This window comes from Cnephaeus nilssonii (genome assembly GCF_951640355.1).
Source record: "Cnephaeus nilssonii genome assembly, chromosome: 2".
Taxonomy (NCBI): domain Eukaryota; kingdom Metazoa; phylum Chordata; class Mammalia; order Chiroptera; family Vespertilionidae; genus Cnephaeus; species Cnephaeus nilssonii.
In genome coordinates this window covers 21,987,771-22,013,293 of record NC_137073.1, presented here as the reverse complement: position 1 = coordinate 22,013,293, position 25,523 = coordinate 21,987,771, and the positions used below count along the sequence as shown (strand labels likewise).

The 25,523-nt window shown below is 48.6% G+C and overlaps 2 protein-coding genes across 4 annotated transcripts in view; one reads left to right on the top strand and one right to left on the bottom strand.

Moving 5' to 3' along the window:
* TVP23A (trans-golgi network vesicle protein 23 homolog A) overlaps nucleotides 1–2,338 on the top strand; it is a gene marked incomplete at its 5' end in the record, with an annotated part of 30,157 nt that extends 27,819 nt beyond the window's left edge. The window contains 3 exon segments of the mRNA XM_079789519.1: nucleotides 154–282; nucleotides 1,243–1,371; nucleotides 2,253–2,338. Coding sequence (XP_079645645.1) covers nucleotides 154–282; nucleotides 1,243–1,371; nucleotides 2,253–2,312 — 318 coding nt within the window. The 3' untranslated portion in view covers nucleotides 2,313–2,338.
* Nucleotides 2,339–3,145: 807 nt separating this feature from the next.
* Nucleotides 3,146–19,400, bottom strand: NUBP1 (NUBP iron-sulfur cluster assembly factor 1, cytosolic). 3 transcript variants are annotated; one of them, XM_079781591.1, is made up of 11 exons: nucleotides 19,347–19,400; nucleotides 19,165–19,269; nucleotides 16,775–16,908; nucleotides 11,916–11,984; nucleotides 9,862–9,894; nucleotides 9,160–9,250; nucleotides 8,422–8,576; nucleotides 5,793–5,903; nucleotides 5,459–5,561; nucleotides 4,111–4,194; nucleotides 3,146–3,401 (listed from the first exon to the last, which is right to left on the bottom strand). In XM_079781591.1, the coding sequence occupies exons 1-11, from the start codon at nucleotides 19,363–19,365 to the stop codon at nucleotides 3,295–3,297; spliced, it is 1,011 nt and encodes a 336-aa protein (XP_079637717.1). In that variant the 5' UTR covers nucleotides 19,366–19,400; the 3' UTR covers nucleotides 3,146–3,294. The 3 variants fall into 3 exon arrangements, 2 of the variants coding, with proteins under 2 accessions (XP_079637717.1, XP_079637718.1); XR_013814051.1 differs by having other exon boundaries at nucleotides 3,249–3,401; nucleotides 5,455–5,561; XM_079781592.1 differs by lacking the exons at nucleotides 3,146–3,401; nucleotides 4,111–4,194; nucleotides 5,459–5,561; nucleotides 5,793–5,903 and adding an exon at nucleotides 5,913–7,312.
* Nucleotides 19,401–25,523: the final 6,123 nt, after the last annotated feature.

The window sequence follows — 25,523 nt, the reverse complement described above, 5'->3', positions numbered from 1 at the left end:
AACCAGCACGGGGAGAGCGGCTGTGGGAAGAGTCCGTGGGTTCCTTTCGGGCTCTGGGCAGCTCTGATCCTGCCCTACCCAAAGCCCACGGGGGCCGGCGCCCAGCGCGTAACAGAAGCACATGTAAAATCAATGAATCACTTTCCCACAAAGGTCTCTCCTAATAATGTCGCCGCCACCGAAGCAGAAGCGCGAATCTTCTGGCTTGGCCTCATTATCTGCCCGATCATTTGGATTGTGTTCTTCTTCAGCACCTTGTTTTCCTTGAAGCTAAAGTGGCTGGTAAGGCAACACCTGACCCTGACGTTGCTTTGACATCTGCACAGAACCAGGGGTCCCAGGAGTGGATTGTTATTTATTGATAGATTTATTGAAATAGCTGTATTGAGATAATTCACACACCATACAGCTCACCTATATAATGTGTATAATTCAATGGCTTCCCTGTATTCAGTTGTGCAACCATCACCACAATCACATTCAGGATTTTTCATCACCCGCAAAGACACCCTGCAACCTTCAGCCACCACTCCCTCCCCAATGCCCCTGTTCACGCAGCCCAACACCCCCTCATCTTTGTTTCTATAGGTTTGTCTAGTCTGAACATTTCCTATAAGTGGAATCATATAATATGTGGTCTTTTGTGACTGACTTCTTTCACGTAACGTAGCATTTTCAAGGTTTATCCATGCCAGAGCATGTATCAATACATCTTTCCTTTTCAGGCTGAATAATATTCCATTGTATGGATAGGCCACATTTTATTTATCTCTCCATCCATTGATGGCTATTTTGGTTGTCTCCACCTTTGGTGCACGAATGAATAATGCTGCTAGGAGAGGAGTTATAGAAAACGCCTATGACATCAAATAAGCTAGCCTCAGAGTTCTGAAGTTTTATTTCAGAGTTACTGTATTTTGTTGCCATGACCTGTTTCATTTGCTGAGAAAACAAAATATCCATAGACGGTACAAGCAACAGTGTGATTCGAGGTGTGAACTCGGGAGTTTGGGTCCTGGTCTGGCCTTGCATCAGCTCCTGGTCTTTGGGCAACTTTTGTGTCTCTGGGATGATAATGGCACCAACTTCTCAGGCCGTTGATTAAAAGGTGTCCAGGAGCCTAGGAAGGTGCTCGTAAAGGTTGGCCGCTACGTTAGGTGCAGCCAGAGCCACCGCTACGGGGTGTGGGAGGAACATTTCCGTGGAAGCTCAGGAGCCTGACCTTTCTTTGTCTGAGCGCAGGCCCTCGTGATAGCGGGGATCTCCCTCCAGGCCGCTAACCTGTATGGCTACATCCTTTGTAAGATGGGAGGCGAGAGTGACATCAGCAAAGCCGCAGCCAGCTTTCTGTCCCAGACAGTGTTCCAGACGGTGAGTGACTGAAGCTCAGGGAGGGGGCCTGTTGGCAACTGCAGTGTTGAATGTTTTCCTTGTCAGTCAGGCTGCCACTGTTAGTTTTTTAACATTGTGGTGAAATACACACAACATAAAAATGTACCATTTTAACCAGTTATTTATTTATTTTTAATCTTCACCTAAGGGTATTTTTTCATTGCTTTTTCAGAGAGTGGGAGGGAGGAAAAGAGGGGGGAATAAGGGGAGAGAGACAGACAGACAGACATCGACTGGTTGCCTCCCGCACGCTCCTGAACAGCAACCCAGGTGTGTGCCCTTGACCGGGAATCGAATCTGTGACCCTTCAGTGAGCAGGCTGATGCTCTAACCACTGAAAAATGCTGGCCAGGGCCATTTTAACTATTTTCAAGTGTACAGTTCAGTGTCATCTAGTACATTTACATTGTTGTGCGACCATTCATCCCCAACCACCATCCATCTCCATCCAGAACCTTCCATCTTCCCAAACTGAAACTCTGTACCCATTAAACAGAAACTCCCTGTTGCCTGACCCCCAGCCCCTGGAAATCATTATTCTTCTTTCTGTTCCTATGAATATGATGACTCCACAGACCTCACACAAGTGGAATCGTACAGTATTTATCCTTCTGTGACTACCATCATTAGTCTTCAGTGATTTTAAAAACGATAGAATTTAGAAGCACACACTTTTTTAACCTCACATATAAATGCAGTAAAATATATGTGACCAGGCTCATCCTGAAATGGTGTGAACCGTGTTAAATGTTCATAGCGCTACTGTATGCTCTTGGCACGTGGTGGGTTTGCCCTGGCCTCGAGTGGGAATCGGGCCAGCACAGGTGGGACCGAACACCATGGCTGCCTTTCCCTTGCAGGCCTGCCCACGTGACTTTGAGAAGCCTGGCTTCGAGGGGCTGGAGATCCACAAGTGTTAGGTGAGAGGCGGGATCAAGGCAGGGGTCTGGACCGGGGCTGGAGGCTTGTGAGAAGTGCAGCTCCCCTGTGCTCGGCTGTGCCCGTGGCCTGGGCCGCCTACCACAGTGCCCTGAGTGGCCAGGGGCACAGCCAGGTAGGGGAACCAGCCCATGCACTGGGCATCCCTGGGCTTTGTGACTTCATCACCCTTTACTGGGGTCCCGCCCTCTCACGTTGGACATGTACAAATTCGACCATATGCAGGCATGAAGGGGAGCAGGGAGGGAAATGAGATGAAAGAACAAGGGAATTTGCCCACGTACCACTTACACTCGGATAAGATGGAAAACAGGAATTTACTCGTCCCTCAGCTGTCTCATTCCTGTGCATCTCAGAGGGAGCCCCTCTTGGCAGTGTCCATAATTCTAGAGTTCACACCAGTCTTTCCTGTGAAATGTCTTGGATGGCACCGGAAGTTACTGGGGTAGTGTCATGTGACTATACAGGGCAGACACAGACCCCAGTTTGGTTTAGTGGGTGATCTCAGGGCTGCTCAGGGGTGTTCTGACCACATGCAGCTGCATCGATGCTAACCTCAGAACAAGCCCTGGCTTGAGGCTCCATCGATGTTCCTTTTCCCCAATCTGGAGAGTAACTGGACTACTACTAAAACCGTGACCGTGTGCTCTGCACCGAAGCCATACATCATCCCTCTGCTTCCCTTTCAGGCATATCTCCAGAGGCAGCAGTAGTGAGGTGAGGATTTCTGCAGTCAAGCAAGCTCCAGCAGGCATTCCCGACCAACAAGCCGTGGGTTTTCAGTGAAGCAGGGACGTTTGAGGAGACGCTTTTATTTTTTAAACGGCACATTTGTAAAGAACGCCCTTTACATGTGATCTAAAGAAAACTGTACAAGTATCAGATGATTAAAGTGTCTGCAAAAGTGACTTCACACCAGAGTCTGGTCCCTCTCTGCCTTGAGCCCACTGTGTGCCCGAGCGGTCAGGACGCACTGGCCGTGCTGCTCGCGTCCACGTCCCCCCGTGTTTCAGGAACTAACGAGGGCCTCTCTTCTTTTGGCTGATGGAGACCACAATACTCCCGGATTCCTGGAAAACAAGGCGGCAGGCAGAGAAACACTGGCAGCTCCTCAGGGCCCGGGCAGCCCTGCCTGTGCCAGCCTGGGCACTTCCAGGCTGGGGTGGAATCCCCAGGTGCTGAACTCCCTAAAAAGCCCCATTTCTGTTGATGCCCCGAATCTTCCGTGACCTGAATACCACACACTGCCCATGCGTGGTGAGAACCACACTGGAGGCCCGTCCTCGGTTCATTCTTCAGAGCCCGGGAGTGATGTTACTTCCCCCAACACCACTTCACCAGGCAGAAAGCTCCCGCACAGACCAGGACTGGAGGCCTCTGACGACTGTCACCTTGGCTGCTGGGTGGGAACTGGAGCTGCACGTGAGTTTGGTGTGGCTCACTAGGCTTTGTGTCTTTTCTTAATTTTCTTTTGACAACTTTATCGAGATGTATTTCCTATGCCATAAAATCTACCCTCACTGTGTCTTTTAAACTATGACTTAGCCCACGACATTGACGTACTGACAGGTTTCTCATAGACTCCCGGTCCCTGGGTTGAGGGAGGCGCTCTCCGGGTCATCCCCGACCCCAATGGCCTGAATGCCCAGCCGAGGCTGTGTGGCAGTGACCACTTATGATCCTAAATGGGTTCTCCTCACACCCAGCCCACTTTGCTCACTTATGTCGCCTCCTGGCCCTACAGCCACCTGGATTCACAAAGCTCACATAAACACTTACTTTGAATTATACTTCTGTAGGCTAACGTAGCTGGTGAATCCGGCGCGTCAACCAAAAAAGACCGTCCTTCATCACAACTCTTCCCTTAAGGAAACAAATGAAAGGGAATTAAATCCCTGAAGAAAACCAAGTGGCAACATGGCCTTGGGGCTCTTTCTGTGCCTGTGACATTAGGAAGCTCCTGAACCTGCTGCAATCATAATGAACAACGCCAAGGAAGATGGCGGGGGCCTCAGAGGACCCCCTGCCTCCCTCCATCCACAGGGGCCCTCCCCTGGCCAAGGGTGTTCCGTGTGTGCCTACAATTCCTCTGGGTGGTGTGGCAATGCAGGTTCCAGGGCCCCACAAAGGACAGATTCAGCAGCTCCTGGGTGGGCCCAGGAACTGAGTTTTCAAAGATTACTTAGTTCTTTTGAGTAAAAAGATCATGAATGCACATGGAGAAAAAGTATGGGATACAAAATGTACCATAAAAGGGGAGGCTATCGGTGTTTCAGATGTCTTTCTGGAAACTGAATGTGCATATAAATGTGGCACGTATGTGCACACACACCCATATGATTAGGAAAAAAGAATGGCAGCATATGACACACATGTTCTGCCCCCAGCTTTTTCCATGGATACTCGCATCCTGAAGGTCATTCCACATCGGCATCAACCTGTCTGCTAATCTTTCATAAGACTGTCTACCCGGTGTCCTCCGGCGGACACGCAGGTTGTCTCTAGGACCTCATGTCAACCCAGTGGGCGCAGGGCCTTCTCGCCTCCTCCATCTGTCTGCCCACCCCCATTCCTGCGTAGACCCCTGCGGTCGGCGTTTCTGCCCCTGCCCCCAGATGCTGAGTACCGCTGGAGAAGCAGGCTCAGTGATTCCCCACCCACAGCTGCTCCCCAGTCTCAGCGGACCCTGGTGAGGCCAACCTGGAACTGTCATTTCCTCGACTCCCCCACGGGACAGGGAAACCCGAGCGAGGGGAGGAGCCCGGGTGAGGGGGCACAGAGGTGGAGCTCCCGTGGGAACGTGTGGAAGCAGCTCGGGACGCCCGCCGGAGTTCACGGCAGCAGAACCAGGTCTGTCCCCTAAGGGTCCCTTTGTTCATTTCCTAGTGCCCTCCCTGCACCCGGCATCGCCTGACCCATCTCTCCTCCACTCTTCCAGCCCCGCCTCAACCAGCCCTCCTCCCTGAGGTCTGCCTGCTCCCCTGGCCACCAGCCCGCCTGGTTCACTGCCTCTCTCTGCTGCAGGGGGAGCTCCTGGAGGTGGGCCGGGGGCCGGGCCTGGTGTATGAAGGCCCCACTCAGCGACGGAACTGGGCTGAGGGTGGAAGGCCCAGGGAGACTCACCCACCTATGTGTGGGTCCAGAGGCACTTTGCCGAGGAGCGGTATCTTCAGGTCCTGGCACATGGCCTCTGCACCCCCCGTTGTGGGCGGGAATATCTGAGACTCCTTCTGTGAGGCAAAGTAAATGGGGAAGAATCATGACTTTGTTTCAGGATCACAAGACGGGACCACATTTTAAAGAAACTTTTCAAAAACGTCCATTCTGAACGTGAAACACTAACTACCAAAGACTTTTCATCCAACCAGCAGTGCAGGACTGTCATTGTGACCCCACTTCTGGAAACAACGGGGAAAGCAACCGGCCTCAGAGACCCGCGCAAGGGGCTGGTCAGCACTCACCTTGCACTTGGGGCAGACGAAGCCGCTCATGTTCTCCACCACCCCGATGATGGGCAGCTTCACCTTGTGACAGAAGCTGATTTCTTTCCGGACATCCTGCAGGGACACCTCCTATCACGGTTCAAAAGACCAGTTGTTTCAAAGTCAAAGTACAAGAAAGAGAATGTGTGAGGTCAAGGGCCGGCTGCAATGCAGTGGATCGCCCTCAGAAAGCTTAGGGATGTGAGCGTTTATCCAATGAGTATTTACTTAGTGCCGACCATGTGCTAAGTCCTGTCCAGGGACTATTCATTCCCACAAAACCCAGAAAGGATGAACCCGAACAGCCAAACATCAAATATATAATGAATCTGCGGAAAAGTGACCTTTTAGCATATCTTTTTTTCCTTTTTATTGGATTTATTGAGGTGACAAAATTATACAGGTTCATGTGTGCAATTCCACAACACATCATCTCTACATTGTATTGTGTGAGCACTACCACAGTCAGGCCTCCTCGCATCACCATGTATCCCCCTACACCCTCCTCCACCTCCCCAACTAGCATGTCCCAATGTTTACTTCCTTTTCAACATACTATGCTGAGCCTAAGTATGCACTATTTTTTAGTTCGGGGGATAGGGAACTAGGCCTGTGGCGAAATCTGGCTGGCTGCCTGTTTTTGTCAAGTTCTTCTGAAACCCAGCCATGCCCATTCTTTACATACTGTCTCCAGTAGCTTCCACCCTACGTGGTACAGCTGAGTGGCTATGACAAGGACCACATGATCCCCAAAGGCTAAAATATGTACTATCTGGGCCTTCGCAGAAAAAGTTTGCTAACCTCTGATCTAGATTACTATGAACACAAACAACTTTGCGGACAGAAAGAAAATAAGATCTTTGGATCACTTAAAATTCACTTCTGAACTCTGCATGTATACTTCACGGTGTGGGTACTGAGTATGACCATTGCTTGCTTAGTATCCTCCCCGTTCCCCGGTTAATGTTATTGCAGACACATGTCCTCGCTCGCTGTCGTCAAGTATGGCTACTCCTTAGCACGTGTGACTAACAGTCACGGCTCCCGAAGGATCACAGCTTGAGTCATCTATTCTCCAGAGGCACACATTTGGCTCTAGGCCTCTGTGAGGCTGGGGTGCAGGCATGTAGCTAGAACGTAAACAGGCTCTGACTTTGTGCATCTCATTGCGCCTCTGGTTCTCTCCGTGGTGTCCTGTAATTCAAAGCCTGCCGGTCCAGATGTGAAGGGCTCTGAGAAAGTGGGTGTCCACAGCCCGAAGTTACATTCTCCGGTCCAGATGAGAGGCTCTATACAAAGGGCACACCCGTGGCGCATGCCCGCTCCCCATGGCTTCCTGGGGAAGGGCCAGCACCTGTTGGTCCGTCTCCTCTTCTTGAACCCTCAGGGACTCCATGTTTCCATTCACAACAAATGTGGCATGGAGAAGCCATCTTTGGGCCAACTAGGCTTCTGCTAATAGACTTACTTTTTAGAGCAGCTTTATGTTCACAGCAAACCTGAGCGGAAAGTACAGGGACTTCTCATAGGCCCTTTGCCTCCACACACGGAAAACATTCCCCACCATCAACATCCCGGGTGGTGCATTCCATCCAGACTGTTTCCTTCTAGTAATTACATTGGGAACAATCCATCTTCTCTCCACCTCCACCCGGGCCAGTGCCCCAGGTGGCCTCTAGCCACCCAAGCGGTGTCTTCCTCCTCCACATGCCCCGACATCTCTCTGCACAGGGAACCAGAGGGATCCGAAGACATGAACCCTGTCACACCACTGACAGCAGCCTGCGTGTGCCCGTATGCACAGCGCCCACGCTCCTCGGTGACCGCATGGGCCACGAGGGAGGACCGGTATGTTTTACTGTCCTGGTGCCTGGCCCGGGGCCTGCATGTAGTGATGCTCAGTGAAGGCGTGGTGAAGGATGGTGCCGGGCTGCCTGATTCAGAGGCAGACCAAGCCTCTATCCTGCTTTCTTAGGAGTGGGGAAGAATACTGTGAGAAGCATAACTGAAGAGAACCAGCTGTTGGTTTCTTGGGACCCTTAAGATCAGCAGCAATGATAAAGCACAACCCAGGCCTGATGCATTTACTGCCTGCCGGACTTACCCAGTGTGGGTTCCTCACAGCCCCGTGGCACAGCCTCTATGACTGGTGCACGAGGAGCTGGCAAGGCCCGCAGCAGCTTCCCCAGAAATCCCCGCCTACGCCGGGGCTCATGCTGTCGAAAACTGGGGAGAGTTCCAAACTGTCCTGCAATGCGAGTGAGGGGGCCCTGCAGACTGCGGACTTGATGCATGAGTGTGGTAAGGGTGAGGTGACCATGGCGGACAATCTGAATTGTAACAGCACCATTGCTCTCGCTGACTTTGTGAGAGGAAATTAAAAAGGCAATTTGAACCACTACTGGACCAAAAAAACCAGTAGTTTATAACCAGTGGAATGCTTATTTGTTAAACGCAAATGCCCGGACCAAAGATAAACGGGGTTTCTGCAGAGACAAAGCAGGGCTGCTCGTCCCGAAGGGCCCTTGGTAGACCGGGTCTCAGGGCCTGCGAGGAAGAGAGCTTCTGGCGGCGCAGTTCCCACCCCGCTCCCTCCGCACTCGCTCACCTGGGGGGTGGTGATGATCACGGCCCCATCGATGTGCGCGGCGGCCAGGTACTGGACGACCGAGAGGTGCTCGTCCGACGTCCCAGGTGGGGTGTCCACGATGAGGTAGTCGACCTCTCCCCAGTCCACATCGCGGAGGAACTGCTTGATCATGCCTGAGAGGAGGGACCACACTGAGGCCGGGCCTCCCTTTCCCCAGGCTGGGCTGGGGGCTCCACAGAAACAGTCTGTGACCCTCACGTGCAGACTCTCAGTCATGGCATCTGGAAATGCCTGGAGACATTGGTGGCTGCCACGTCGAGGGAGGGGGTGCTGCTGGCATCCAGCGCAGAGGCCAGGCTGCCCCTGACATCCGTGGTGTAGAGCACTGTCCACCCCTCCCCTAACTACTACAGTCCCAAATGTCCCAGTGCCGAGTTTGAGGAATCTGCCTAAGCCTCAGTGCCCACTCAGGCTGGTATCGATTTCAGTTCAGACATTTCTCTCTCTACACAAATAAGCCACTACAAAACCACAATAAATATGAATAATTTCAGGGTTATATAGGTTTTCAGGAGGAAAAACCCCCACAATAGATATTAAAAACTGTAAAACAAAAACTGGTATTTCTTCAACCAGTGAAGACAGAGGCAACTGAACACTTAAAAATCCTGCCGCATCGTCCCGACAGCAGGGGGGCAGGGGAACCCCAGCAGTCCTGCCTGGGAGAGAGCGACAGACAGAAAACGGAGCACAAACCGTTCTTCTTGGGTCCTCTCCAGATGACAGCGTCGTCGGGGCTGCTGAGTAAGAAACCCACTGACATCACCCCCAGGTTGTCTTCCAGGAACTGGAGAGGATGAGGCAAGAAACATTTTCCTTAAAGCCACAGCACAAGGCACTTCCCTATGTCTCGTCTGGCTGAAAAAAACCATTTGGGGGTAATATTACTGTGATCTATCAGTACATTCACTCTTTGAATCCTCAAATCGTTTTGAGGGGGAAAAAGTTACCATATGGTGGGATTGAAAGAGGTATCATTGGCCCTCAGCCACAATGACAGGCGACTTGGCTGAAATAAATGAGCATCATGTCCTCAACGGGCTGAGCCTGGGCTGGGCTGTGGCCCCTGGACCAAACCTGGCCACCATCTGCTTTTGTACATGAACTTTCACTGGAATACAGCCATGGTCATTCATTTACATATCACTGCTTTTGAGCTACAATAATGGAGAGCGTATGGCCCACAAACAGAAAATGTTCACTGTCTGACTCTACAGAAGCGGTCTGCCAAGCCCTGGTCTTAAATGGAGGCCCTAAGCTAGAAACGTGCCCGGGTAAATGCCTGCTGACTGATGCGCAGGCGGGCTGAGAGCAGTGTCGCCAGCCACCACATACCCACTATGCATACCTGGCCCATCTCCACTCGGTTGAAAATAACGCAAAAACGTGAGCACTCACCACTGGAGACCAGCCCGAGCCGCTCTGGTGCACCTGTGTGAACATGGGCATCGAGTCACTTGTAAATCCCGCACCCTGGTCACACTTCATGCGGACACATTTTACACAGCAAGAAGACAGTTTCACAAAATAGAATTAATCTAAAATGCCACTACTTAATGCTTAATAGGAAGTGAACAGCTGAAGGGGGGGGGGGGTGGTTAATGAAAGCGATAATTCAATATCCTTTTCCCCATCAAATTGGGCTGTTTTGAAACTGCGTAGCCATCTAGCCAGGGAACCAGTTACCCAAGTCAAATACAATTTGGGGTTGAGGTATTTTTAAAGAGTGACAGAAATTGCTTGTGGGTTACTGAGAAAATGCAGTGACTGTGGAGCAGCGGGGTTGCCCCTCAAAGCCCGGAAGTGAAGAAAGTACTGAGTGAGCCAGGTGACACAGCACCGCCCTGCCCGTGGCCTGAGCTTCCGCTGGGGCCTGCTGTCCCCAGGGAGCAAGCACTGGGAGGAAGGTGTCAGGGAGACGCTCCCGGGGGACTTCAGGATTGACTCTCCATCATGGGTGTTCATCAATAGCCAGGGCTCAACTTCGCACCACCTGTTACGAAGCTAGAACTTAAGCAACTCCCAATTACATGTCAATCTTAGACGTTAGAGCAGCGCAGGAGCCAAAACAGAAAGTCTGCTTTTCTTAATGAAGACTTACTTTCTGAAATAGCTCTATGGAGACATCGTCACATAGCATACAATGCATGTACTGAAAGTGTACAGTTCAATGGCTTTCAGGATAGTCACATGATCGTACATCCACCACCACAATCAACCTTAGAGGCCACCCTGCACCTCTCCCCTGTCGCCCCCAATCCTGACACTTCCCTCCAGAACTAGGTGACCACAGATCTGCTCTGTCTCTGCACGCTGCCTGTTTCAGACAGTCATAGAAGTGCAATCATGTAACATGTGGTCCTTTGTGTCTAGCTTGGAAGTCTCATGAAAAACAACACAACAAAACCATTTGTGCCCTGGCTGGTGTGGCTCTGTCAGTTGGAGTGTCATCCTGTGCACTGAAAAGTTGCTGGTTCAAGGCCTGGTCAGGGCACATACTGGGGTTGAAGGCGTGATCCCCGACAGAGGGTGTGCAGGAGGCACCCAACTGATGTTTCACTCTCACATCAATGTTTCTCTCTCTCTTTCCCTCTTCCATCCCCTCTCTCTAAAGATAATATATACATATAAAATAATAGATACACATAGTAGTATACTAATATACATCTATAAATTTAAAAAAATCATTCCTACTTATCCAATTAAAAAAAAAAAAGAAAACCTCCCCAAAGAGCAGCTCCCAGGCCTGCTCTGTTCCATGCTGTCTGCCACCTCACCCTGCTTTAGTTTTCTATTACCTATCGTCTGTCCCGTCTGTCCCCTCCCACGAGGGCCAGGGTCTGTATCTGCCTTGCTCACCACTGGGTCCCAGCGCACAGAACAGTGCCAGCACTTAAGTAAGAATGCACCACTCCCAGAACAGCCCAGACCTCCAGCCAGCTTCAATGCACTGCCCCGGGGGAGGGAACCCTTCCGGGATTGCTTCTTGCAGCTCGGAAGGGAGAGACTAGCACCTGCTCAGACCACTGCGGCCCGCCCCCACCCCACATCACTCTCCCACTTCACAGTCTCAGTTCCCCAGAGGTAACCACAGGGCAGAAATATTCCCTTGCTTCCAGGGTACAAGCCCCCAGCCCACTCTGGTCTGGCTTTCCCAGTCAGCTACGTTCCTGTGTCTTACTTCTGCATTTTACTTGCTGTTTCCCTTCCCCTCTGAGAAGGCATGGAAACCAACACTTCTTTAATGGTTTAGATGAACTTTATAAATAACCCCCCGGCTCAATGCACAGTTATTGTTGAAGTAGAAAGATGGATCAGCAAACATTTACCTGGTTTTATCACGTCCATGTAAAAATGTGTGGGCTGTGCTAATCCTTCGTTTAGGCTGAGTAGCTCAGCACAGTAGTCTGCTGTAAGAGACCACTCCACTGCATTTATATCAGAGCTCTTACCTGTTCTCCTTCCAATCCCATTATCTTGGGAATGGACGGCCCACATATATCAATGTCTAGAAGAGCAACCTGGGGAACAAGAAGAGACCAGAGCTGTAACATAACTGGAAGTACAATCCTCCAGACACACACAGTTGGGAGGGGAACAGGGTTAGAGGAAAAGGAGGGAGGGGAGAAGAGGAAAGAAACTGGGTCAAACATGGACCAAGGAGAATCTCACGAGGAAGAGTTACAGCACTTATCCTCCAGCCACGGAGACACAGTCCAAGACTCCCTAAGAGAACTCGGCAAAGCGCGTCAGCACGGACTCCCTCCCTCCCGCCCAGACTGACCAGGCTTGAGGTGCTCCTGTGGACCTGGGTGTCAGGTCACGTGGAAATTCAGGTCTTGGCATTGTTTACTTGGCCCTGACCATGTGCCTGGGGGTGGGGATCATTATCTCTGCTTTACGGAAGAGGAAACTAAGGTTCAGGGGCCCCCATGACCTGTTCAATGAGCCAGGACAGAGCTGGGACATAAATCGAGGTCTCTGACTCCAAAGCCAGGGCTCTCTCCACTACCTCAGGGGGCCTGGCAAGGAGCTGAGCTCTGACCAAACCCGTTTCCCTGTGATCCCGAGGCTAGTGATAGCCTAGGCTCAGCTTCCAGAAAACAAAGTGAAAATAAGAAGGAAATCTAGAGAACCTTTATGCTAGTGGTAAGCACAGCCGTGGATGACTCCTTCCACGCCAAACGCCCTGCTTTCCCTGAGGTAGATGAGGTCTGAACCGGCCTTCGGGAACTCTGAAAGGCGGCTAATATTCATCTTGAAAGCTCTAACGCGTTGCATACAAAGTGCAGCATCTCTGGGTAACTTTTTAACTTGCCCCAAATTCGCTTTTTGCTTCCCTCTTCAAGGCTCTCAACAAGCACCAACCTACTTCCTCACCTGCTCTCAGACCCTGGGCAGGAAAGCTTTTCATACATTAGATCAGCCGTTTACCTCACACGCCCTCTGCTGGACTTAGCCAGGAGTGCAACAGAATGACAAATTGATCTGTGAAACAAGTGTTGAGGGCAGTGGTCAGCAAACCGCTGCTCGCGAGCCACATGCGGCTCTTTGGCCCCTTGAGTGTGGCTTTTCCACAAAATACCATGTACGGGCGCGCACGTACAGTGCGATTGAAACTTCGTGGCCCACACGCAGAAGTCGGTTTTCGGCTCTCAAAAGAAATTTCACAATCATTGTACTGTTGATATTTGGCTCTGTTGACTAATGAGTTTGCCGACCACTGGTTTAGGGAGATTGTTAGGGCCCTTCTAGTTTTAGAGTCTACAAACCCCAGAGATGGGCCTAAAAACTCAACAGGCCTAAAGCACCTAGCGTGGACCTTTTAATGGTCAAGTTCATCTTTTAGAGCACAAAGCAAGATGATGAAGTGGTGATTCAGGGAAGCTGGTGACTTGTGGTGGAACGATGGCGTGAGAGCTTTTGATGTCAGAGGCTGGGCTCCTCCGCCTCCCTTCACCACAACTTACACATTTCCCAGTCTGTGATTGGTCAGGAGCTTCCCAATTCTGCTGCCTCCTGATGCAAAGCCCTTTGCAAACGAGTTGTCAGATACCTGCCTGCCTTGAGCGCAGACACGAACAGCCTTGCTCGGGGTTAGAAAAGGGACAGGGTGCTTCCCACCATCCTGCTGAATTCAGGGCAGGGAGGAATGTGTGTGACTGGAGTGTAATCTACGAGACACACTGAGCATCTACTATATGCCCACACTGGGCACCTTTTGCAAAGTGATACACTTTCCCAAGTACTGACGTTTTTAAAAAGCACCGCTGCATAAAGAAATTCAGCTTATCTAGCCCTATTTCCACACCGAATGGTGTGCTTTCCTTCAGGATACTGCAAAGTCTAGACGTGTGTGCAGTGGGGATTTCTGAACATAATTATATGGATGCGCAATTCTATGTAAACAGCTGTTGAGTCACAAGTGGTTACTTGCAACTGGCCCGGCGAAAGCCCACCTCCAGAGAGCTGAGAAGAATATGCCCGGCAGCTTCAGAAAGCCACGATGACTCTGGGTAACCTGGACCGTGAGAAAACAGACTTCTTGGCTGGCCAACTGGACCATACAAATTTGCAAGAGATTGGTGACTGATAAAACGAATTGACAAATATGTTTTGAATCTGCTCAGCACTGTTCAGGTAGGCTATAAATCGTTATCACTGAAGCAAAAATTTCATCACCACCCCTATTTCAGTTAGTGGAATAAAGTAATAATGATGACTGCTATCAAGGACACTCACTGAGCACTTACTGTATGTCAGGTACCCTGTTAAGCACTTTAGGTTTACATGTATCATCTCACTCAGCCTGAGTCCATTTTACCTACCCGAGGTCACAGCAGTGGTGTGGGTGGGGCTGGGTGACTCCAGGGCCTGTGCTCTTGGCCACCACGCTAGACTGCACCCCAAATGCTCAACCACTAGTAGAGTTCCAACTCCTCTCTCCTCCAAAAGTTGGGAGGTTCTGCTCTGTCTCCCCAACTTTGCCCTCATTTGTTCCCTGCCGTTTGCTCCAATCCCTGCCCTAGTTTGGACCCTTGGAGCCTCTCCTGGAGACATGCCTTCGCCCGCTCACGGTACTCAACCACACACTCGCTGGCTGTCACGTGGTGCTCCTAAAGCACAGGTCTGGCTTAGCCTCCGCCTTGACCCCCTTCCCCCGAGCAGTCCCCCAGACTGCCTGCCTCTCCGTGTCTGCCCTGGCGGCCCCACCTCTGTGCCTTGGTTCCCCCTCCCCCATCCATCAGTCGCCATCACAGTCCTGATGCCCCCTTCGCCAAGCCAGTCGTCTCTCCTTTCCCCTAAATCCCTAGAGAACATCTTGATGCAGACACAGATTCTAGAGAAGCCCACGTCAGCCACGTACATAGCTCCATGGGATACACAATGATCGGAACAGAAATGAGGGATAAGGCAGAATTCAGAGCCCTAATGACTGACAGGAACACGGAGCTTCACAGGTCACGTAGTCCAGCTACTTCACTGCCCCAGGAAGGCTATGCCCTGCCCAAGGTTCCAGTCCTCCAAAGAAGTTCTTCCCAAGCCTGGTGTTAAAAAACAAACAGGTGCTTCTGGTGTTAAAAAATAAACCAGGGCCCAGCAAACTACACCCTGGGGGCCCAATCCAGCCTGCCACCTGTTTTCGTACAGCCCGCAAGCTAAAAATGGTTATCACATTTTTAGAGGTCTGGAAAAATAAAAATCAAAAGAATACTTTTGTCATGTTGTAAAAATTATGTGAAATTCAAATTTCAGTAACAATAAAGTTTTATTAGAACACAGACATGCTTGTGGTGCACAGGTTGTTGAAGGCTGCCTTCATGTTTAAGGGCAGACTGAATAGTTGCTACAGAAACTGTATGGCTGGCAAAGCCTAAAATATTTGCCATCTGGCTCTTGACATGAAATGTTTGTCAACTCCTGAAGCAAACTCTAATTTTGTAATCCAATGACTTAAAAAAATGTATTTCTGGAGTTCTTAGATACTGGTGAGGTGTCTTGGGGGCCACTGTGTGTGTATGTGTTTGTATGTTGAGGGCATATCAGAATGGTGGCTTGATCCCCTTGCCCACTGTAGCTGGCTTTATTAGTGTGGTGTGTGTGTGTGTGTGTGTGTGTGTGTGTGTGTGTGTGTGAAATAAAGCCTTTATTATAGTAAGGTCTTAGGGTGCTATTGCTCACTGAAGTAGAATGGTTTATCTCACACAAATAGAAAGTACTGAAATTTATCCAGCTTTTAGAGTTTTAAAATATAATAGGCAACATGTGGCAGTTTTGAAATTTCAAGAATAAATATCCCTCTACAGTCCCTCTAGAACTATCTTACTTTCTAAAAAAGTCAAACAAAAGTAAAGGGCTATTTGTCAACAAGTAAGAAAAGAAAGTTGAAGTGAAAGTGTTAGCCCTTGTATATAAAAATAACTTTCAATATTCAGAATGTTAGAAAAGTAATGTTCAGAAATAAAACAATGCATGAAAGAAGGTACACACAAAGACCATGGAAAGAACACACGAAGACCATGGAAAGAACACACAAAGACCATGGAAAGAACTGAAATGGCAGGAAATGGCTTTCAACACAAACAAAGTAAGATGGTTTCTAGGTTACACTGAGCTCTTCTGCAGCCCCAGAAAGTGCTCTGATGGAGCAAACAGCATTTAGCTGGCGACTGAAATAGTGACCAGCAAGTTCTCTAACCCAGAGCACACACATTGCCAATTCACAAGTCCTCACGAGGTCTCTCATTTCAGGGGTCAACACAGCGGGAGGCTGGGTTTTAGAGACACCCATGCCACTCTAGCAGTTCTGATATGTCCAGGTTTCTTTCACTGGAATTTTGGGCAAAATTTCATTTTGGAAACAACAGGTCATTTTAGAATGTGACCTGTGTTAAAACAAAACAAAACTGAAAAACACAATTGTCATGGTTTTATTAGATATAAAATGATAAAGTGAATATTGGGATCATTTTCTAAGGTCAATGCAAAATGACCATGAGTCCCAATGAATAACCTAATGTATTTTAAAAATCACAGGTACTGCAAATTTCCATTTGACCTTTTGGTAAAAAGTATTTTTTTCTTCCATCGGAAAACACAGATATTTACATTACGATTCATTAACAGTAGCAAAATTACAGTTATGAAGTAGCAATGAAAATAATTTTATGGTTGGGGGTCACCACAACATGAGGAACTGTATTAAAGGGTCGCAGCATTAAAAAGGTTGAGAACCACTGGTCTAAGGGAACCACTTCTCCACAAACATCATGAGCCCTCAGACAGGAGCCTCTCCCCCGTTTCCCCCTACCTGCGTGTTTTCATCCTCCGCTAGGGCGTGAGCAAGGTGGGCGCTGAACGTGCTTTTCCCTACGCCGCCTTTCCCAGACAACACCAAGATTTTGTGTTTCACCGTCTTCATTTTCTCTTTGATTTCCTCTATGGCTGCAAAGAAAGCAATTCAGGTGATGCCATCCTCCAACTAAATCCCAAATGTCACTCTTCCAATGGGCTAGAAGGGATTGTGTGTGAAATACCACCCAGTCAATGGTAGTAATAAGTGCTACAAAGAAAATAGGGCTATTATCACATCTGACGTTTTCTTACTTATTGACTTACTTATTTCTCATATCTTACTAGAATATAAGCTCCACGAGGGTGAGACTCTGTCCTGAAGTGTTCACCACGTTATTCCCGGCTCCATAACAGAGCTATGAATCATACACCACTTAACAACAGGGAAACATTCTGAGAAACGTGTCATTAGGCAATTTTGTCCCGCAATCATCATAGAGTTCACTCACACAAACCTAGATGGCAGAGCCTATTATATACCTAGGCCAGTGATGGCGAACCTATGACACTAGCCATTTCTGATGACATGCGGCCGCATGCCGAGGATGAAACATTTGCTGCTCCTGAGGATGAAACATTTGTGACTAGAGTCTTGGGGTTAGTTTTTTCCTTAAAGTGACACACTACCCGAGTTATGCTCAGTTTTTTTGGTGAAGTTTGACACACCAAGCTCAAAAGGTTGCCCATCACTGACCTAGGCTATACGATATGGCCCACTGCTCCCAGGTTACAAGACTATAGAGCCTGTTACTGTATGAAATAGCACGAGATTAAATCAAGCACAAGAGAAGATGATATAATCAAAAGATAAACATGAGATATATGAGGCAGCTGTCAGTGTAACACAGCATACTATTTTACAGCAAACTCCTATTAAGTAGAAAGAGTACATTTAAAGTAAGTATAATATACAGTAGTAAATACATAAGCTAGTTAACATAATAGTTTATTATCACGTATTATGTGCCGTATATAATTATATGTGCTGTACTTTTATATGACATAGGTTTATTCACACTAGCATCACCACAAACATCTGAGGAATGCTTTGCACTATAAAGTTAGGACAGTGACTAACTGGTGATAGGAATTTCTGAGCTCCCTTATAATCTCATGGGACCACTGTCACATATGCAGACTATGGTTGATCCAAATATTATTATTTGGTGCATGAGTGTAGTAATGATTCTCAAACTGGCGGGCAAAATCTGCCGGGGGACATGTGGTAATGTTTGAGGACATTTTTAGTTGTCACAAGGAAGGGGTGCTCCTGGCATGTAGTAGGCAGAGGCCAGAGATGCTGAGGACAGCCCTCACCACACAGAACTGTCAGCTCCCAAAGTCAGTAAGTGCCCAGGTTGGGAAACCTGACAAACAGCAGGCACTTGGTAAGTAACCGTCGCTGATGACTATCACGTATTACATTTGTTGTGCTTTCACGATTTCACCTTCTTTCAAACCCTTCAAACAACACTGTGAGGTAACTAATTTTCTCCCCCGTTACTGATGAGGAAATAGAGGCCCAGAAAGGTTAAGACTCTTGCTCAAGGTCAATACTGTTTTTGAGGGAACTACAAATCAAACCCAAGACTCTCTTTGAACTCCTTCAAAATTCTTCTCCCAGCTTCCTGCCTTTTAAGTTCCAGAGTCCTCCCCACTCTCCAATGTGACCCCCCTAGTGCTTATCGCTGTGATGACTTATTGCTTGCTTGCTTGGTTACTGTGGGTCTCCCCTACTAAACTAAAATCCGCTAGAGCAGCCACCTCTCTCTTTCACAGCTGTATCCCCAGCACAGGGCACTGTGCCTAGGAGGCGATTAATACATATTTCTGTGGAATGAATGGAAGAATCGCTCCTCAAAAGGAAGAAATTCTGTCCAAAGAAAGTAGCTGAGGGCGCCAGGATTTAAGATCAAGCTCCCTGACTTCAGAGTTTATAGCCTATTCCATTGCTGGTGGCCTCCTCCAGACCAGTCACTGTCACTCAAACTTCTGGCCACACCCCTCAACCCAGCCAACTTCTCCCGTGCCCCGCCCTTCTTAAGACCCCTTTGGACTTCAGGCAAGCCACTGAACCTTAGGCTCCACGGCAGCCGGCCCCTTTCCTTGCTCCTGGCCTTTTAAAGGCCCTGCCCCTCGGGCCCCGCCGCTGTCATTCATTCCTCAAGTCCCGCCCCTCGTCGCCTCCCCTCCCCCCACAGACTTCACCAAGCCCCGCCTCCTCGGCCCCCGTACCTGCAACGCATCCCTTAAGTCACGCCCACATCCCCGCCCAGTTTCGCCATAAGCTCCGCCTCTTCCGGCTCACGCCTTTTACGTTCCGTGCAGAGCTTGCCCCTTCCTTACCTGGGTCCGGAGCTTCGCCGGCGCCTGAGGCGCACAGCCGCTGGTTGGGGCACCCTTGGCATGCGGCCCCTCGGCCGGCCTGGGCGCTGCCGGTCCCGGGACAGTCTGCGCGGAGACAGAACCACAGTTAGAGCGGCTCCTGTCTTCCAGCCCCGCCACCCACGCCCCTCCCGCGCGCTCACTGTGAGGCGTCTCCTCCATGTCGCCGCCTTAGTCGCCGGAACCTGCGCGACACCGGAACCCCTTTTGCGTATTTCCGGCTCGTGGCACTCAATGACCCTTCCGCTGCGTCGGAAAGAGAGCAGTGCGCACGCGCGAACCTTGTGCGGGAAGCCTAGGGCTGTTTTATTACTCTCCGCATTGGAACTGCTGCAAATATCAAATACTTAAGCATGTGTCTCCTAGGAACAAAGGCGTTATCTTACATGACCTCCATACCACCTTGCTAACCAAGAAATTTACCATTGGTGCAAAATTACTAGCCAATGTGTCTTTAGTCTCAGTACAGCCCTCCTCCCTGCCCCTTCCCTCCCCGGGCCACATGTTTGGTCTTTGTGAGGTTAATAAGTTTGAACAGTTCAGGCCAATTGTTTTATAGAATATCCCATAATCTTTGTTTGATTCCCCCACCCCTCCTGATCAGATTCAGGTTGAAAGTTTTTGGCAGAAGACAAATAACATGCACTATTAGTATCACAGCAGGAGGGACATATGCCAATTGGTCCCATTGTTGGTATAAAAAAAACAAAAGTCAGATAAGTAAACTTTAAAAATCTTACTGGCTTTGTCAACCAATGGTCTTTGGCACCAACTTTACACAAACGGGAACCCCCAGTTTGGGGGTGTGGTGAAGAAGCAAACTTGATTCAGTGCAAAACAGCTCAATTGTAATACAAAGCACGGCTTTGAAAGCAGCACACAGGTCCCTCTCTGGTTAGAGAGCTCTGCTCTGCTTCTCAGGGGTCTGTTTTGTGTTGTGCAGTCAGCTCTGGCCTGTGCCAGTCTGCTATGCTGCAGTGAGAGACAGCTCCAGTGTTTCAGCTTCACTGCGGAAACGCAAGCCTGGACCTCAGGTGAAAAAGAAAAGTATACTTCCAAAATCAGAGGGGATCTGGCTTATATAGACAGAAGTCCCCACCCCTACTCCCTGATTGGTCAGTTCTGCAAATGAGGGCTCCAAAGCTTCAAAGTTTGATTGGTCAGAATAGAGCCACTCTGATTGGTTGGAACTCTCAGCAATGGGATGAGGAAAGCCTCAGTTCTATTGGTCCTTTATATGGGCTGACTCAGATGGCAGAAACAATGCAGGCAGGCAAGCCAGTGCAGAGGCAGGTGGATCAGTGCAGGCTTCTCCCAGAAGTGCAGTTTGTGAAGGGACCCCTGTGCAGAAATGGCTGTTGCTTAAAATTTGAGCCCAGTTAGCCACCAGGAGCCCTTCTTAGTAGGTGTCTTCTTTCTCTTGGTTCACAGCTTTATTCAATGATTTACAAATCAGGTAGCATCCCATCTAGCAGACAGAAAGGAGCTGTATAAAACGAAAGACTTGCAGACTTACACGGTGGGGATGGGTGAGATGGGTGAGGGTAGATTACATAGGAGTTTATGGAGCTCTGAAGTCAGATGACTCGTGTTTAAATTTTGACTCCAACCAACGCTTATAAGCTGAAAACACTGGGCAAGACCCTTCATGTCCCCAGCCTCTTTTTACTTTAAAATGGGATAATGAAAACATTTGCCCTGTGAAGTTGCTGTGGAGATAAAATAATTTACCTCATGCAAAACACCAAGCACAGAACATCCAGAGAACAAAGCTTCAATATAGGCATAGCTCGGAGATACTGCAGGTTCAGTCCCAGAACACCATAATAAAGCAAGTATCACAATACAATGACTCGTAAACTTGTTTGCCTTCAATCTGTGAAAAACGTAACACCTGTGAAGCGCAATAAAGTGAAGAGCAATCAAACAAAGGTCTGCCGGTACAGCTTGTAGGGTTGTAGTGACAGTTGCAGAAATGATTTCCTGCACTCTTATTTACAGATGGGAGGACTGAGCCTACAGAGGGAAAGTTGCCCCAGATCACGTGGCAGGTTAGTGGAGGAAACAAGACTAACACATGGGGCAAACTAGTTAAACTAGATGCTGATTCAGCAGGACAGGAGCATTTTAACACAGGTGGTGAAAACTAAGTGCACAGGAGGGATCTGTGGTTTTTGCATTTCACCACTAGATGGTGCCCTTCCCCTATCTATGAAGAAAGTAGTCAGGAAATTGGAAGAAAAAGAAGTTAGAGCCTTAGCTGGTTTGGCTCAGTGGATAGAGCGTTGGCCTGTGAGCTGATGGGTCCCGGGTTTGATTCCAGTCAAGAGCACATGCCTGAGTTGCTGACTTGATCCCCAGTGTGGGGTGTGCAGAAGGCAGCCAGCCAATCAATGATTCTCATCATTGATGTTTCTATCTCTCCCTCTCCCTTCCCCTCTGAAATCAACCACAAAAAATTAGACAATTTTCTACCTCTTCCCTTATCCAGCAAAGATAACTAACAAAGGGCTATACACCACAGGTACTTAATATATAATTGAGATGAGAAATGAAGTTCCATTTTATTATTATACTAGAGGCCCAGTGTCACGGGTAGGGTCCCTAGGCCTGGCAGGCGATCAGGGCTGATTGGGGCCTTGATCTTCCCCGGCTGCCAGCAGCCAGCCGCCAGCCAGGGCCTTCCTTTGTTCCGTGTCACCCCCTGGTGGTCAGCACACATCATAGCAAGTGATTGAACTCCCAGTCTCCCAGTCGAACTCCGAAGGGGACACTTTACATATTAGCCTTTTATATACAGTACTAGCGTTCCCGTTGCAGGAAAAATCCTGCAATAGGATTTCCTGCTGCACTCTACCCCGCCTCCGCTCCTCCCTTGTCGCCCGCCCCGCCTTCTCCGCCTTCTCCGACAGCCCGCCTGCTTTTCCCTTCGCCCCCGGCCCCGCCTCCGCTCCTCCCTTGTCGCCCGCCCCGCCTTCTCCGCCAGCCCGCCTGCTTTTCCCTTCGCCCCCAGCCCCGCCTCCGCTCCTCCCTTCTCCTCCCCCCGGCTTGCTTGCTTCTTCGAAGCTTTACTCCCTTCTGCAGCTCTTGGCTTCTTTCGAGGCTGTCTTGATATGCAAATTAGCCGTCATCTTTATTGGGGTAATTTGCATACTCGTCCTGATTGGTTGGTGGGCGTGGCTTGGCTGGTGGGCGTGGCTTGGGTGTAGCAAAGGTGTGGTCAATTTGCATATTTGTCTATTATTAGATAGGATATACTAGAGGCCCAGTGCATGAAATTTGTGCATTGGGGGGGGGGAGGGTTTCCCGGTTCCCTCAGCCCAGCCTGCACCCTCTCCAATCCAGGACCCCTCACAATCCGGGACCACTGGCTCCTAACTGCTTACCTGCCTGCCTGCCTGATTGCCCCTAACTGCCCCACCTGCAGGCCTAGTTGCCCCTAACTCCCCCACCACCACCACCACCCCAAGCTGACCTGGTCGCCCCTTACTGCTCCCCCTGCCAGCCTGATCACCCCCAACTGCCTCCCCCACCAGCCTGGTCACCCCCAACTGCCCTCCATGCTGGCCTGGTCACCCCTCACTGCCCCCCCCACCCACCCCGCCAGCCTGGTCGCCCCCAACTGCCCCCGCTGTGGGCCTGGTTGCCCCATGCAGTCTGCTGTTCGGTCATTTGGTCACCCTTCACTAACCCCCCTGCCGGCCTGGTCACCCCACGCAGCCTGTTCAGTCGTCTGTTCAGTTTTGATGGTCGTTTAGGCTTTTATATAGATAAAAAGATGGAGAAACCAGCATCTGTTGGTTAAGAACATGGGTTCTTGAATGCCAGCTGTCTGCGCTCAAGTCCCAGATCCCCATTCACCAGATTTCCATCTTTTCTTCGTGCCTCAGTTTCCTCCTCTGTAAAATGGCAATAGTAAGTTTAACTTTAATCCTCCCACCAATAACCTCAAAAGGTTATTGGTGGGAGGATTAAATAAGTTAACATGAGTGACACGGTTTTTTAAAAGGGCACATTTGAGCCTGCTTGTGCTTGCAGTGATTAGTTTAGTTCTAAGCTTTATTAAAACCATCACAATTAAGACAGTGAACACATGTGTCATCTTCCAACGTTTCCTCATGACCTTTTGCTAACCTCTCCTGACCCCATTTTCAGGCAATCACTCATCTGTTTATTGTCTCCATAGATTAGCCTGGGTTTTCTAGAATTTTATACAAATGGAACCTTGTATATGCTCTTTCTGATCTGGCTTCTTTCACTCAGCATATTTATTTTAGATTCATCCGTGTTGTTGTGTGTGTGAAGTTCATTTCTCCTGGTTGCTATGTAGTATTTCATTGTCAGATTACACCATAACTTGTTTATACATTCACCTGTGGATGGATATTTGGATTGCTTCCAGTTTGGGCAGGTTACTAATAAAGCTGCTAGGAACATTGTTGTGAAAGTCTTGGTAATGACATATACTTTCTTTTCTCCGGAGTAAACACGTTAAGAGTGGAATGGTGCAATGGTAGGAAACCGCCAAACTGTTTGCCAAAGTGGTTGTACACTCTCACCCACAGTGGGAATGGCCGGTCTTTTGGTTTTTTGACCCTTTAATAGGTGCGTAGTGATATCTTATTGTGGTTTAAATTTGCATTTTTCTAGTGAATAATTGTGTTGAATGCTAGGTGTCTGTGTTCAAGTCCTAGATCCCCATTCACTAGCTTTCCATGTGTTCATTCACCATCATCATGTCTTCTTTGCTGAAGGACTCCTCAAATCTGAAGCCCATCAAAAAACTTTTTTTATTATTGAGTTTTGAAAATATTACATATTTTCTGGATACAAGTCCTCAATCAGTTATATGTTTGGCAAATATGTTCTTCTAGTCTTTGGCTTGTCTTTTCCTTCTCTTAAAAATGTATTTTTAAGAGCTATTCTTTGATGAGGTCCAGTTTATCAATTTTTAAAAATGTGTTGTGTGTTTGACATCATATCTAAATCTTTGCTGAACACAAAGAAATCTTTGCCTAACAAAGATTTCCTCCTATGTTTCCTTCTAGAATATTTATAATTTTAGACTTACATTTGGGTCTATGACCTATTTGGAGTTAATTTTTGTATGTAATTTTTTTATACGATGCAAGGTATGGGTTGAAATTCATTTTTTACGTATGGATACCCAATTGTCCCAGCACCTTTTGTTGAAAAGACTATCCTTTCTCCATAGAATTAATTTTGTACCTTTGCTGAAACTCTATTGATCTTGAATATATGGGATATATTTTATTTCTGGGTTTTTATTCTGTTCCATTGATCGTTGTTTATCTTTATGCCAATACTAGGCTGTAGCTTTAGAATAAGTCTTGAAATCAGAAAGTCTAAATCCTACAACTTTATTTTCCTTTTCAAAGTTGTTTTTGGCTATTCCAGGCCCTTTGGATTTTTATATAAATGTTAGAGCTGGTTTATTAATTTCTACAAAAAAAAAAAGTGCCTGTTGGGATTTTGATTAAGTTTGCCCTGAATCTAACCTTTGATTTGGGAAAAAGTGACATCTTAAAAATATTGAGTTTTCCAATTCACACACATGACATATTTCTCTATTTAGGTCCTTTGGAGGCAAGATAGTAAGAAGCCAGGGAAATTCCTTGGCAAGAGAAATGGGGAAACTGAGACAGGTAGCTGATTCACATTGGCCTCCTCCAGTACCCAACCTCACCTGCCTCCTTCTCCCTTGCACTGCTACTTCCTTAAGCCCTCAGGACAATGAGGTTCCGATCAACATCAAATAATCTTGGGAACAAAGCCTCAGGTCTGTTGACCACAGAGACAGCGTTTTGATCAAACTAGAGATAACTAGGCTTCCGTTGTGTTTCAGCTCCAGGCTCGGAAAAGCAGCAAAACCAGATGAAGCAACACCACAGCTGGCACCAGGACCAGACGCAATGTCCAATGACCCTCTACCCTAGTGTCGACCAATCAGTAGAGACCACAGCCCTGACTCTGTACACCCATTTGGATGCATCAGCCCATATTAAAGGACATTCCTGGCACACTGATGAGTATTCTGAGATCCTCCCCCTGAGACCTCCCTTAAATTCCCACCTTTAGAAAACATAAAAATCCTTAAGACAAAGGACCCCTGGGAGCTCTTTCTGGAGTGCACCTGTGCCTTCCCTCTACTTTCTTCAGGCACAAAGTTTTGCTTTCCCCCCACACTAAGTTCTAAAGGTTTCCAGATACTTGCAACCAGGGGAGCAGGAGGCAGCAGCAGCTAGTAGGGGGCTAACCCCCTGAACCTGTCTCTAAGGGCCCTCCGTTTGCCTCTGTAA

Coding starts and splice junctions, on each gene's coding strand:
- NUBP1 (XM_079781591.1), bottom strand. Junction 9,251..9,861: donor GCTCGGGCTGGTCTCCAGTG/GTGAGTGCTCAC, acceptor CATCCTCTCCAG/TTCCTGGAAGACAACCTGGG. Junction 5,562..5,792: donor TCGTCTGCCCCAAGTGCAAG/GTGAGTGCTGAC, acceptor TTTGCCTCACAG/AAGGAGTCTCAGATATTCCC.